Source organism: Martes martes (genome assembly GCF_963455335.1).
Source record: "Martes martes genome assembly, chromosome: 4".
NCBI classification, from domain to species: Eukaryota; Metazoa; Chordata; class Mammalia; order Carnivora; family Mustelidae; genus Martes; species Martes martes.
In genome coordinates this window covers 119,746,193-119,760,301 of record NC_137891.1, presented here as the reverse complement: position 1 = coordinate 119,760,301, position 14,109 = coordinate 119,746,193, and the positions used below count along the sequence as shown (strand labels likewise).

The window sequence follows — 14,109 nt, the reverse complement described above, 5'->3', positions numbered from 1 at the left end:
CTCTAAATTATCCTATGAAAATTGTTAAAATTAACTTTAAAAAATCACTTAATATTTCATTTTTAAATTGAAGAAAATGTTTTCAAAAATTTTCCCAACTGCTATTTGAGGACATAATTAAAACTTGTATAAGATAAATTGTGACGGGGGCACCTGGGTGGCTCAGTGGGTTAAAGCCTCTGCCTTTGGCTCAGGTCATGATCTCAGGTCCTGGGATGAGCCCGCATCAGGCTCTCTGCTCAGCAGGGAGCCTGCTTCCTCCTCTCTCTCTGCCTGCCTCTCTGCCTGCTTATGACCGCTCTCTCTGTCAAATAAATAAATAAAATCTTAAAAAAAAAAAAGATAAATTGTGACAGATCATTATCTCAGGTGTCAATTCACATGTTCATCTGTAATGCCCTATGACACCCATGCAAAGGACACAAGGAATCCTGGGGGAAAGTGCTTAAAAGCACATGTAAGAGGACAAAGGACAAAATTTAAATTTTGCATAAGTCTGCTTAATGTCCCCTTACTGGGCAAAAGCTTTTTACCCTTGAAGAAAAAAAAAAGCCAAAACACCCCAAGTGCAGTCTTGAAACATGCCACAGCTTGCAAACATCTGCCATGATTCAGGGGTGCAAAAGCAACCAGAAATTTAACACCGATGTCCTCATACTCAGTGTGGGTTATCAATGTACACTTCTCTTCTCCAAGCGAGAACACTGCTTCTTTTCTTTTGGCAAAAATAATGACAATAGATCCAGTTAGCTTGTGTCATGTCATAGCGACCTCAAGTTCTTATTTCAAAGTGCCTGTGAGGCTTCCAGAAGAACACTAAAACCACTGAGTTTAAGCCAAAATATTCCCCTTAATGACACTGCTAAACAAACTGCACAGCAAGAATATTACTCAATTTTCTAAACACCAAAGCTAACTAACTAATTTTAAAGTTTAAACCATTAGTGACAAACATAAAAATAATAAACATTTACTGACTGACTACTAAATGTATGTTATTTATGTGTAGGTGTAGAAAATAGATAGGAATACTATATCCCAAAATATTAATAATGGTTTTGGTGTTTTTAAATTATCTTAAATTTTTCCCTTGAATTTTATAAATTTTCCACAATAAACATAAATTAACTGTATAATGGGAAAGATTTTTAAAGTAATTCAAGCTCTGTAAATTCCTCCGGACTGATATTAAACAGAGAGAGCATTTCCATCTTGGGATTTAGAACCAAATCTTTAGAAGGGCCAGAAATCTTAATATCTGCCTCAAATAGGTATTTCTCATGGCAACACTTAAATTGAATTCTTCCAAAACCACCAAATTCCAGAACTAAGGGAGGGCTTTATAGTTGTTCATTAATTTTATCACTTAAGCTATAAAAATGACTGAATATTTATAACCTTTATGTGTTCTTTTAACTTATCATTCTCTGCTTCCTTTTTATTAATTTGGAGCTGTAGTCGTTCATGTACCACTTTTACTGATTGTGAAAAACGGTTAGCTTTCAAAGCATTTGCCTGTAACAGACAAAACAAAAAAATGTGTTATTTGATATATTTCTCCACAATCTTTAACTTTATCCACATTTAGATATGATCTAAAAAGTTGACAAAAAGTAAAGTACCATTTTACATTAACTATGACCCCATTATAAATTGTATATAAAACTATAGGGCTGTGTCCCCCTCTGCCCTTTATTTAATTGCTCTGATAATCTCCTTTTAAAAAGTCCTACCTAGCCTAAGTAAATTATATCTAAAATGCTCCTACAAACACTAAACTTCTTTAATTTACACTAAAATTGAAATACAAATTTATTCATAGTTCCTAATATATGGTGATTTATGCCAATTACCCTAACTTAAATACCATAAAAATCTTTAAAGAAGAAATTTCAAAAAAACTTGTAAAATATCCAAATAATATAAAAACGCTTCTGTGCTTATTTCTGAGGATATGGGGACCAGGATGGAAAGAAGGAAAAGAAGGAGTCAATATTAAGAAAATATAATGAATTAAGCTCAAAATTTGCTTACCTTTTCATTCTGAAACAAACAAGAAAGTTCTTGAATATAGGTCTCCTTTTCAAGTACCTTCTTCTTAAGAGTCTTTGGCAAATATAACATAAGAGTTAGAAGAAATACCACAATTTGGATAATGTTGGCTAATTTTAAAAAACCAAGCAGCATATAAGTAAAAAATGTCAGAACAGACACAAAGTATAAAAAGACTTACAGTATTTTCACTTTCATTATCAGTTAGTTTCTCTAACATGCTGGATAAACTGTCCCCTACCTATGAAAAAAAGATATTATAAATCAGTATCAACAAACATATTTCTCTACATATAAAAGTAGAAAGAGTAATAAGCATCTTTTAAGAAATTAATATGGACAACTATTACGCACTGTTCAGATTTTTAAAAAGGTCATCATATGGATTTCTGCCTAAGTGTTCCAAGTCATCTTTTGCCCAGTTTACGAAATTATATACTAATTTCTAAATAACACTTCACACAGTACAAGCCAATGACACAAAACCCACAAAAATCTTGTATGCAAAGGAAGCTCACTGGGCTGCTTATAAATAGTAAAAAATATAAACAACCTTAATTTTGGCAACCAAGAATTTTTTTTAAAGAATCACAGCACACTAGTAAAAGAATTCTATGTAGATATTTTAAATGAGAACATAGAAAAATGTTTATTCATTTTGAGGGTCATACTCCTGCTTGAGAATGTGAAAAAGCTATAAATTCCTTTCACCCAAAAGCATTTATGCCATGTACATATAATGCAAAATGTCACACAGAATTTCAGAGGGCTCATGGACTGCATGAAGCCTACTCTTGGACTTATATAGAGGAACACAGTGAAATTGCTTGGCATACATATATTTTCATTTCTCTTGGGTATAAACAACTTGTAAATAAATGTTCACAGCAGCTTTATGCATAACAGCCCAAAAGTGGAGCAACCTAAATATCCATCAACTGAGGAATGGACAAGTGAAAAATGGAATAGCCATATAATGAAATATTATTGGTAATAAAGAGGAATGAAGCACTGACGTGTGCTTCAACATGGATGAACCTTGAAGGTACTATGTTAAATGAAAGGCGGTTATGAAGAACCACCATTTTATGTGAATCTATTTACATGAAATATCCAGAATCAGCAAATTCATAAAAACAGAAAGCAGATAATAGGGTAAGGAGGGGTGGGTGGGGTTTGGTGGTAGGCGAACTTCTAAAGGCCATGGGCTTTCTTTTTGTAGTGATGAAAATGCTCTAACAGGGGCGCCTGGGTGGCTCAGTGGGTTAAAGCCTCTGCCTTCAGCTCAGGTCATGGTCTCAGGGTCCTGGGATCGAGCCCCGCATGGGGCGGGGAGCCTGCTTCCCTTCCTCTCTCTTGGCCTGCCTCTGCCTACTTGTGATCTCTGTCAAATAAATAAAATCTTAAAAAAAAAAAAAAAAGAAAATGCTCTAACATTGACTGTGGTGATTGCTGCACAGTTCTGCAAATACACTAAAAATCACTGAATTGTACACTTTAAATGGGTGAATTGTATGGTATGTGAATTATCTCTCAACAAACTGTTAACCACCAAAGATTAATGAATGTATGAATACAATGGTACAAAGGAACTTAAATTCTAAGAAAATTTTATTGTAACCAGATAAGATGAACTATAACAAATAATGAAAAATTTTGAGATAGAAAATACAGGTGTTTTTCCTATAAATACATGCAGCTTTCATGTAGAACTATTTGTGAAACATTAAGAGTAAGGGTTAGTTTAACGATTTCCATTTCAAACAAAAATTCAAGAATTATTTCCATTTCAAATTTACCAATAATTCAATTTCTACAGTTTGAGAAATAGCAAATCCTTCAAGCGAGAAATACATCTATTACATTAGTGCTTAGGAGTCCTTACTTGTTGGTATTCTGTCTTTCTAAGAAGATGTTCCAAAGTTTGTTTTACACGTTTAAAAGTGTCTAATTCTTTTGTTAATATTTCCTTCTGTTTAGAGATCTTCTTCAAATTGGATGCAAAAAGATCAGCCTGACAAAATGTAAGAACCACATACCTTTTTAAGATACAGCATTAAAAAAAATTTTTAAAGACACATTAAGACACCTAAAATACAGTGTTGCTGTATTTTAAGTATTAAGTATTACAGTATTAAAACACCTAAAATACAGTGTTGCTGTAAAGTATCAAAGAATACTTTATTCTAGCCACAAAATCATTTTTGCATATGGTAAGAGTAAATTTTGCCAAGTTTATTAATAGTATATTAAAGTACATCACATATTAAACTAATAAAATCAAAATAAGAGCTTAAGCCCTAAAGTACTTCAGGCATTTATTGTAATGAAGCTAATAGAATACAATTTATTTTTTGTCTCTAACTCAAACTTTAGTACACTGAAATTTTGGAATACAAGTTTCTATTCCATACAACACTATAGAAAATAGATATATTTCATCTTAGAATATTTTAGTTTAAATTCACTCTTAAAATAGTTGACTCTCTAGTTGAACTTCAGATAAATCAAGCACCAAGGTATATGCTTTCCAGCTTAGCCTCTTATCAAGTGCACGCCTGAGATTATCTTTGAAGAAAAAAATTGCAGTTAATGACATAGGAGACTGATAAACCTTCAATTTTTTATATCAAAAACCAGTATGTGTCCATAACTATGTTAAGATATAACTGCAATTAATGTGTCCTGAGTATCATGCTTGTTGTACATTTTATTTGATGTTCCCAAGTCAGATACTCACATTTTCAAAACTAATCTCTTCAATGGTATCCTTAAATAATGGCAAAAGTAATTGTACAGAACAGGTTGCCAACTCAGCTTCCTTAAATGTTGCTTCCAGGTCAGTCTTTTCATTTAGGATGTCCTGCTTTAGACTAATTATATATATACAAATAAAATTTAAGTTAAATCTGTCACATCAAGTAGTTATACTTTTATGCAAATATAGCACAGTGTAACTATCAGTTACACAAACTGCTCTCCAAAATATAACAGTAAGTTGTCACTAAAAATGTATCAATTTTTTCCTATACTCCCCTATTTTTCTATACTTAATATACACAGAAAAAGTTTTTTAACATTTAGATATGTAACACACAAAAACCACCAACAGCAATGCTTCACTGTGCTGCTTGTAATTGTTCAACATCTCTTTTCTGGTTTGTAAAATGATTTGTGGGAATATGTTTATGTCTTTTTTACTTCCCTACCTTCTCCCTTCTCCAAACCCAAAAGATTTGTCTTTCTAGACCTTATTCCCTAGTGCTTTCTTGAAACTTTCGTGTCCTTCACAAAAAATTCCTCCAGAAGAACAAATAAGCTAAACAAACAGAACACGAAAAACTAAAGCTCTCGAGATCTCAAAAATCCTTCACACTTGGCTTTATAATACATTATCATCATTCAAAACAAACTATTAATATTTGCCTTCTTGATTATGTAGACACTACTGTGTGTCATTGTAAGAGACATCTCTTTGGTCACATTTTTACATTCTGAAATCAGGATGCTTCTTGTAATCTTTGTTAGTTAAGAAGCAGTCGTAAGTTCTTTCTTGCACATGCCCAGAACTTAAAGGCTTCCAATACTTTCAAGAATACCTGAGATGGGGTGTAGAACTTTTTAAACCCCAGGAATGGAGGGTCATAGAGGGGTTGAAGAAGCTGGTGACATAGGAATGTTTAGCAACATTCCAGAAGCAAGACTCCAAAATAGGCTTGCTGGATATTATAAGAGCCCAGCACCAGTAAATCTTATTTCAGTTAGAGATGCTCCTAAGAAATGCCACATCACTAATACTCTTAATAGCTAGGACAACTCTGAGTCAAAAAGTGACTCAGAAGAGTCAGATTTTGAGTATAAGAAAATTTTGAGTATACCCTACTTCACTTCATTTATATTTTATTCTTATATAAGCATAGAGTTATTTGAAGTCAAAATCTATGTATAATTAAGTCTGAAAGAGCTATTTTAATATTTATAAATAAAATAACAAGTCATAAGAAAGCATAGTATCGGGGTGCCTGGGTGGTTCTTAAGCATCTGTCTTCAGCTCGAGTCATGGGTCCTGGGGGATCCTGGGTCCTGGGGGATCCTGGGTCCTGGGGGATCCAGGGTCCTGGGATCAAGCCCCCAGTCGGGCTCCCTGCTCAGCTGGAAGTCTGCTTCTCCCTCTCCCACTCTCCCTACTTGTGCTCTCTCTCTCGCTGTGTCCCTCTCTGCCAAATAAATAAATAAAATCTTAAAAAAAAAAAAAAAAGCACTGTATCTTTCTTCAATAGGCAGTTTTTTTTCTTTCTTTACAAAACATAATATAATGGCTCATCAACAACTGATGGGCTCTTAGAGGCTATGTCTGAAAGCAGACTGTGTTCTTAATTACTGCTGGCTTAACATGATGGGTGTAAGATGTTGGCTGTAAATGACAGTTGTCCATTATTAAAAATCATGGGCAGAAGAAAGTCAAGAATGATTATATATGACCAAATATCACTGTCATTTACAAGTTAAATAGAAGCTGGACTATACTATCAACAGTGACAATAATGGTGTTTTAAAACCGTCATTTTGGGAGGCACGTGGGTAGCTCAGCTGGTTAAGCGTCTGTTGTTGGCTCAGGTCACAATCCCAGGGTCCTAAAATCAAGCCCTGCATCAGGCTCCCTGGGGGAGCAGATGTGCTTGTGTCCTCTCTCTCTCAAATAAATAAATAAAATCTTAAAAGAAAAAAAAAGACTGTCATCTCAGTGAGCAATGAGTCATATAAATAGCAAGGTATTCCCTATGTTTTTTAAGATTTTATTTATTTGGGGGGAGGGGCAGACAGAGAGGGAAGGAGAAAATCTCAAACAGACTCCCAACTGGTGTGGAGTCCAGTGTGGGGCTCAATCCCATGACCCTGACATACGACCTGACCGAAAACAAGAGTTGAACACTCAACTGACTGAACCACTCAGGCATCCCCATGTATTCCCTATTCTAAAGGAGATAGCAAAATATGACAGGTATTTGTTATATAGCAATACTCCAAATGACAGTGAATTAGTACTCATCAACTACATTTCCAAAATTCCACAGTGTTTCTGTTTTCATTTACCTTAGCTATAAGGCTTAATACTTTAATAACTTTCAATAGTTAAGTCTTTCATTTTTATTTGCTTTCATTAAGATTCCAAAAAAACTAGCCCAATTCTGCTAAATGAGTACTGATTTGTAATCAGGTTAAATAAACATATGAATTGCTAGATTTGAAGAAGTTATTATTGAAAGAATGCTGTATTTGATTCAAATAATTTACAGTATGGACAAAATATGAAATGCTAAAAACAGAAAATTAGATATCCCCTGCTATAATTGAGAATACCAGCTGAGATGACTTTCACTGGCAGCCTGTGGTAAATGTTCGTCCTCTGGTGTTCTTGTAAAATGGGAACATAATTCTTCTGAATGACTTCTATCAATTGCAGGTTTCTCCATAAACTTGGTAAACGGATTTATAGGTGGCTTCCACAACTTTTCCTCATAGGGTGAAAGCTAAGAAATATTTTAGTTATTAAACTTATCATTTCAGTAGGTTCTTTTTTCTATCACTAACCTATAAGATAAAAATCCTAAACATGTATAAAGAATAATATTTTACAGACAAAACAGAAATTATAACTGCTATTCATTGTGATACTAATTTAAAAACTATCAAAATTCCATTGCACAACCATTCAACAATTGCCAATTCCACAGTTTCCAAAAGGCTTGTTATTTTCTACATAACCACAAGAATGTAGAAATTTTTATTAATTTATTTCTTGAAGTATTATAATAACTTAATCCAGTCATACTAGAAAATAAATATAAAAACTATGGTTAACTCTGGTCCTCAGTTTCATCATATCTACCCAATAGGAAATGTATGTTATGTATGCCTAGAACAGTAGAAATTTCATATATTTTTCAAAGTATCTGGCAACAATAGCTATAAGAAGATTAAGCTATTCTTTTGAAAGTTTACAAAATTTACAAAATTAAATTGATTTATTCCTATTTCCCAGCTCAATCTAGGGTATATTTTGGTGATAACGAATAGGCAGATGACAAATACTTCTAAGTTTTACTAAACAACTGTTTTCACCCAAACTTAGAGATGTCATTTTTTTAAACAGGAATACTCAATGAATTTCTTCGGAACTGTTACATTTTAAGTAATGAATTAGTGGTTCAGCAATCATTAAGGCTGTGTTTTCAAAACTCTAATATATTGTGTCTCCCGGACTTATATTTATACTTCTTACATTTATACAAAATCAAATGTTATATTTAATATCTTCTGCATTTTTTCAGAGATATTTTACCTCTTTGTAATTTATTTTTATAAACCTGTATTATACATTTGTTCAGGAATTTTCAAGACTTTAGATGTGAAGAAATTAGAGGTTGAAAATTACTTACAGTTCTAAATGACACTTTGAAAGTGTCTGTAAAAATACAACTATTTTTGTCTAAAGGTTCTATACACTTCAGAAACAAATACTTAGGATACAGACCAATGAGAAGCATGTTAATATTTTTTAAATACCAGCAACTCATGTACATATGGAACTGCTAACTAACCTACAGATATCTAAGATGATCTACTTGAATGTTGCAAATATGAAACATCTGTTAGTAGGACATAACAATATTTTGAGCTATCTGAAGTCTTAAGGAATTAAAGAAGAATTAAAAATAGATGGATACAAAAAAATCAAATGTAAAACCAAACCTAAGAATGAAGAAGAATATGATCTAGATAAATCACTGCAATCAACGGTACTATCGTTTGGTTCCAATAGTTACCCCACTCACAGAGGAACTGGTATTTATCTTTCATTCATTCACTTGTATAAAATTTGCTGCTCTGCACACTGGAATCTAAAGAAAGAATACCTTATTTACGTTTGAATCCTTAGTACCTACAAGCCTTATCAAAGCCAAGCAGTAATTGAAAGAGAGGACTCAAGGCTTAGAGCAGTTAATGTGATGAATAAAGGCAGCTGCTTTTTACTTATTCACTTCATTGATTTACCTTTTGGGGGAATCATTAAAAGAAAAATGTTTCCTATATTTTGAATGAAAGTTCAAAAATAAATGTAAGGGGATTAGGGATCTTCAACTGGTAGTCAGTTTGGTATCAGTATTTTTTAAACGAGTTCTTACTTGGCTCTGGGGGCTACTACTGGCAACCATTTACACAATTTTTCCAAAAGTTTTATCACAAGACGAAATACTACATTTTTCTGCTTCATCACCTGTAAAAAGTAACTGTGTCTTATCTTAAAGGGTAAACAAATAAAATTAAAGCATTGTAAAAACAGAGATCTTAGAATGATTCTTAGCCCAACATTCAGAAATGTTATCTTTATTACTGATTTCTCAAAACATAGAGAACTATATAAGTCAAGTCTCAGATATATCCATAGAAATTATCAACAATTATATTCTTATAATCTAGAAATATTTTCCAGGATAAAAATTGTTCGGAGGTTCCAAGGCACTCCACATTTCTGTATTGTGACAATACTATAACTAAAAACATATGTGTGCTGAACAACAATTTTCTTTAGCATAAAAAGTCCTACCTTTATAAAAAATGCTATCATTTTAGTGAGCCAAGTGTATTCTTCACAGAAAAGCAGATGTTTTGCAAGAAAATGTTTTCAATTACATGGAATATACTGCCAATTGACAAATATACTTCTGTACAACTTGGTGGTGAAACAAAGACACATATTCTGCACACATATTTAATAACCAAACCCCTAAAGACTGGCAATTTAAATATATTTTAATGTTTAAAGAATTAAATTTCCTATACAGAGATGACTTTACCAGTCCCCTATCAAAAAGGCACGTACTTAACTCTTTTTCTAGGCATGGTCATGGTTTATGCTGACCCAGCTACACTCACTAAAGTATGTTCCATTTTGGCCAACAACAAGCATTTGAGGGATGGCTGTTCAGGGACTGTAATGCTGGCCATGGTTAGAGAAAAGAAAGATCCCAGTTCAGGCCCTTTCTTAGCATCTAGATTGCTCTAAGTAAATGAACCAGCTGCAGACAAATATGTACTTAAAACTAATCTCTCTGAAAAGCATAAGAATCTCAAGATTTCAATTTGTTTTGCCAAACATTAATTCTTGGAAAACGAGCTCCCACTGGCTTCAAACAAGAGCACACATCTTCTCCTGAAAAATTCACTGAAATATTCAGCAAAGAACACAACAAAGTAGACTCTCTCACTGTTCTTCACACTAGTCAAAGTTTACTAAAGAATTTGTAGAGTCCTGCAGAACAAATGGGAGTGACAAAAAGGAAGAGAAAAAGGCATTCTAGGTAGAGGGTCAAGTACAAGCTAGAGGAAGGAAGTCATGAAGGGACATGATTTGTAAGGGCAAGTGGCAAAGGATGAGACTGGACACATGGGAAGTGGTCACTATATGCCAAGCTCAAAAGTTTGAATTTTTTCCTAAAGGTTAAGACAGACCATTAAATCATTTTAAGCAAGATAATAACAGATCAAAAGTGCATGTTTAAAGGATAAATTCAGTGGTATTTTGGAGACTGGACCATGCATATGGAGGGGAGAAGAGTAGAAGCAGTAAAACTGGTTATTCGAGTCCCAGAGAGATTAAATTCCAGCATTCTTTTCCTAAAAAAAATTTTAAAGCAATCAAAAGGTGTTTCCACTGCTGATAAAAAAAAAAAAAAACCAAAAAACTTGAAAAGCAATGAAGGAATTAGAATAGCAAGAGATCAGTAGAGAAAGTGACCAAATATAACACCTCACTTACCCATGACGATCTGAATGGACTGCTCCACATACCTGTTCCAGAAAATGACAGCGTATCCCTTTACGTACCAAAAGTGACTTCTGAGCTTGAAGAAAATCTCCTGAAAGTATTATTTCTTCTTTCTCAGAGTACAGGTAGCCTGAAAATAATTTAACTAATCCTTGTTGACCCAGAGGCAGCATATTAAAATGAAATACGGAGCCAGACTCACCCGTTCTTGGTCCTTAGAACCACCTGACATGGACAACTCTCAGGCACAGTGGGCCTTAGATGCCTCTTCTACACGAGAGAAACCTTTGCTAGCCAAGCTGTGGGGAGGTTTGAACAGAATGAAGCAGCACTTACAGGTGGGGTTTTTGTTTGTTTGTTTGCTTGAGTGGCTTTTTTAAAATTTGGGGTCTCGGGGCGCCTGGGTGGCTCAGTGGGTTAAGGCCGCTGCCTTCGGCTCAGGTCATGATCCCAGCGTCCTGGGATCGAGCCCAGCATCGGGCTCTCTGCTCAGCAGGGAGCCTGCTTCCTCCCTTCTCTCTCTGCATGCCTCTCTGCCTACTTGTGATCTGTCTGTCAAATAAATAAATAAAATCTTTAAAAAAATAAATAAAATAAAATTTGGGGTCCCTTTGACTCGTTTTTGGGACTGCTTTCCCACCAGGTCTTCTCTTTAAATTTTTTCATCTTTAAAAAAAAAAAAAAACCATACTGAGTCAATCCCCACTCCTTAAATTATTTGCAGGCCTCAGTTATCTGTATAAAACCAACTTTTAAAAACAATTCCTTCAAGATCTTTTCTTTACAGAATCATTACAAATCATCACCAAAGTAGTCATAAGTTGAGGACTACTAAACCAGAGCCCAAGGGAAAACAACGGACTTCCAAAAGAATTGACCTCAGTGGATAGATGTTATGTCAACCTCACTGCTATACTCAGCTCCTTGGGTCTCATTCATCCGTGCAATATAAACAAAGCCACTTTCTCATACCTTTGGGTTTTTTGGATACAAAAACCATATTATTTATACACATTAACCATGAAGGTAGAAGAAAGAGAAGCAGAAAATGGATACCTAGCTGTTGAAGAATTAGGAACATGACCATGACACTCTTATCCTAAGCAGAAGGAAAGCAAACTAATTTCAAAAACAGGTTTTCTGTAGTTTGTTCCTTTAACTAACCAAGTAGTGCTTAAAACTACTCCAAACACCTCATTAATTAAAAAACACCCGAAACCTTACTATGCGTGAGGTGACAGGGAAACTTTGTCTCTGAAATAGACATCCTAAATACCAGCCCCGGTGTGGTAATGGTTTTCTCAATCAACATGCACCTCTGGGGCACCTGAGCCTCTGCCAAAGCCTCTGCCTTTGGCTCAGGGCATGATCCCAGGCTGCTGGGATTGAGCCCCATATGGGGCTCTCTGCTCAGCGGGGAGCCTGCTCCTCTCCCTCCCCACCCCCCCCCCGCCTGCCTCTCTGCCTACTTGTCATCTCTGTCAAATAAATAAATATATTCTTCAAAAAAATAAAAAAAATGCACCCAAATGTACTCAAAACCTGACACTGGTTTACTTAATCACTTTTATTACAACCACTCAAAATGACTATTATTGCCCTCGTTTTCCAGTTAAAGAAACTGAAGCCAGGAAAGTTAAGTGACCAGTCCAAGGCCACACACATGAAGGAGTTTCCTACAGAGTCTGGAGACCTAGAAGGAACCTGGAGAAGGACTTAATTTCCGAGGCTTCCCATAGTATTATTCACTAAAGGGGCCCCAGGGCCTACCACAATCGGGTATATATTATATGGTGGTCGCTTGAAAGCCAAATGGGTAAGAGAACTGTTTCACAAGGAAACGCCGGCCAGAAAAGGGCTTCGTTCTGGAAAAGCCCATCAACTAAGATCTACCCCGGGGTCCTGGGAACCGCATCTTCCCTAGGAGTACGAGCCTCGCTGCCTTTTCCCCAGGCCAGGCAGTCAACTCTTGGGGAAGTGGCACGTACAGGCAGAAAGGGGCTGCGGTTTAGCTCTGGGTGGACGTGAAGGCTTTCATTTCCGGGACCCACCACAGCCCTTATCTCCAGAACCCCCAAATGCGTCCGCGGTAACCACAAGGAAGCGGACCGAGCCCAAGCTTCCCCCTCCCAAAAGCGTGCCTACGCCCCGACCGCTACGTCAGCACGCCGCCGTGACGTCAGCCCGGTGCCGCTCGGCTGTGGAAGGGGTCCAAAGGGGCGGCGAAGATGACGCCTCATCGAACGTTAGTGGAAACCACTGCCATGTACCTGTGCTCTCCGGCCCTGGGTCGGCTAGGAGAGAGAGGGACGCAGGGGGCAGTGCCGCAGGTAAAAGCTAGAAAGGAAGCCAAAAGACGCGAATCCCTAGAACTGCTTGCAGTGGAAGGGTGCCCGCCCTGGAGCAAGTGGAACGAAAGCCGCGCTAGTAACCTCCTGTGGCTTCTCTGGCAACGGCCGCCCCGCCCTTTGCGTCGGGCCACAGCCTAAGCAGCCGATTGGCCGGGCTCAGGAAACCAAGGGCCTGCGTCTGTTACGATTGGCGGGAATGAGGGGGCGGAGCCTGGGAGAGGCTCTTTGTCTCTCAGTTGCCGCTCTGGGTAAACTTTTCCCGCCAGCCCTTCAAACCTTTTGTTTTACGGGGGAGGCCTCACTTTCCTATCGTTACCAAAAATATCAATTGAGCTCAACCTAGAAAAGGAAATAAGACCGATAGATTCCGCATTTTCTAACAGTTGGCCTGGAATTGCCCTGCTTTTGTTTTTTAAAGGGGACATTTGAAAAAGCCCAAGCAACCGCGACTACAAAAGAACTTTGTTTTAAATATATAGTATTGCTGTTTAGCTGAGATCTTCTCCAGGCCTTTCCTTCTGTTAAATTAGGGACTGGACGGTGATCTAAGGCGACTTTCAGACTTCAAATTCTTTGCATCTGTACGACAGGCAACGAGTATGATCTCTACGCTCCTGAACAGGCCAGGCGAGGTTTTACCTGGGAAACTAAAAAAGTCTCCACCTCACCTTGAAGTTCGTGTTAAGAATCGTGCACCATCATGGAAGATAAGCAAATAGAGCGAATTTCATGTCAGTTGAGCAGTTTAGCCACGCCTTGGCATACTTCATTATTGGGTTTTTTGTTTGTTTGTTTTTGTTTTTTAAAGATTTTTACTTATTTATTTGACAGATCACAAGTAGTCAGAGAGGCAGGCTCCCCACCGAGCAGAGAGCC

General features: G+C 36.5%; 1 protein-coding gene across 1 annotated transcript in view; it reads right to left on the bottom strand.

Moving 5' to 3' along the window:
• Nucleotides 1–13,013, bottom strand: part of ODF2L (outer dense fiber of sperm tails 2 like) — a 36,178-nt gene extending 23,165 nt beyond the window's left edge. Inside the window, exons 1-8 of the mRNA XM_080802140.1 lie at nt 12,871–13,013; nt 11,085–11,181; nt 7,414–7,583; nt 4,793–4,925; nt 3,938–4,066; nt 2,234–2,293; nt 2,035–2,106; nt 1,399–1,515 (exon numbers count right to left, since the gene is read on the bottom strand). Coding sequence (XP_080658266.1) covers nt 1,399–1,515; nt 2,035–2,106; nt 2,234–2,293; nt 3,938–4,066; nt 4,793–4,925; nt 7,414–7,583; nt 11,085–11,114 — 711 coding nt within the window. The 5' untranslated portion in view covers nt 11,115–11,181; nt 12,871–13,013. The remainder of the gene's footprint in view (nt 1–1,398; nt 1,516–2,034; nt 2,107–2,233; nt 2,294–3,937; nt 4,067–4,792; nt 4,926–7,413; nt 7,584–11,084; nt 11,182–12,870) is intronic.
• Between the last annotated feature and the right edge of the window lie 1,096 nt (nt 13,014–14,109).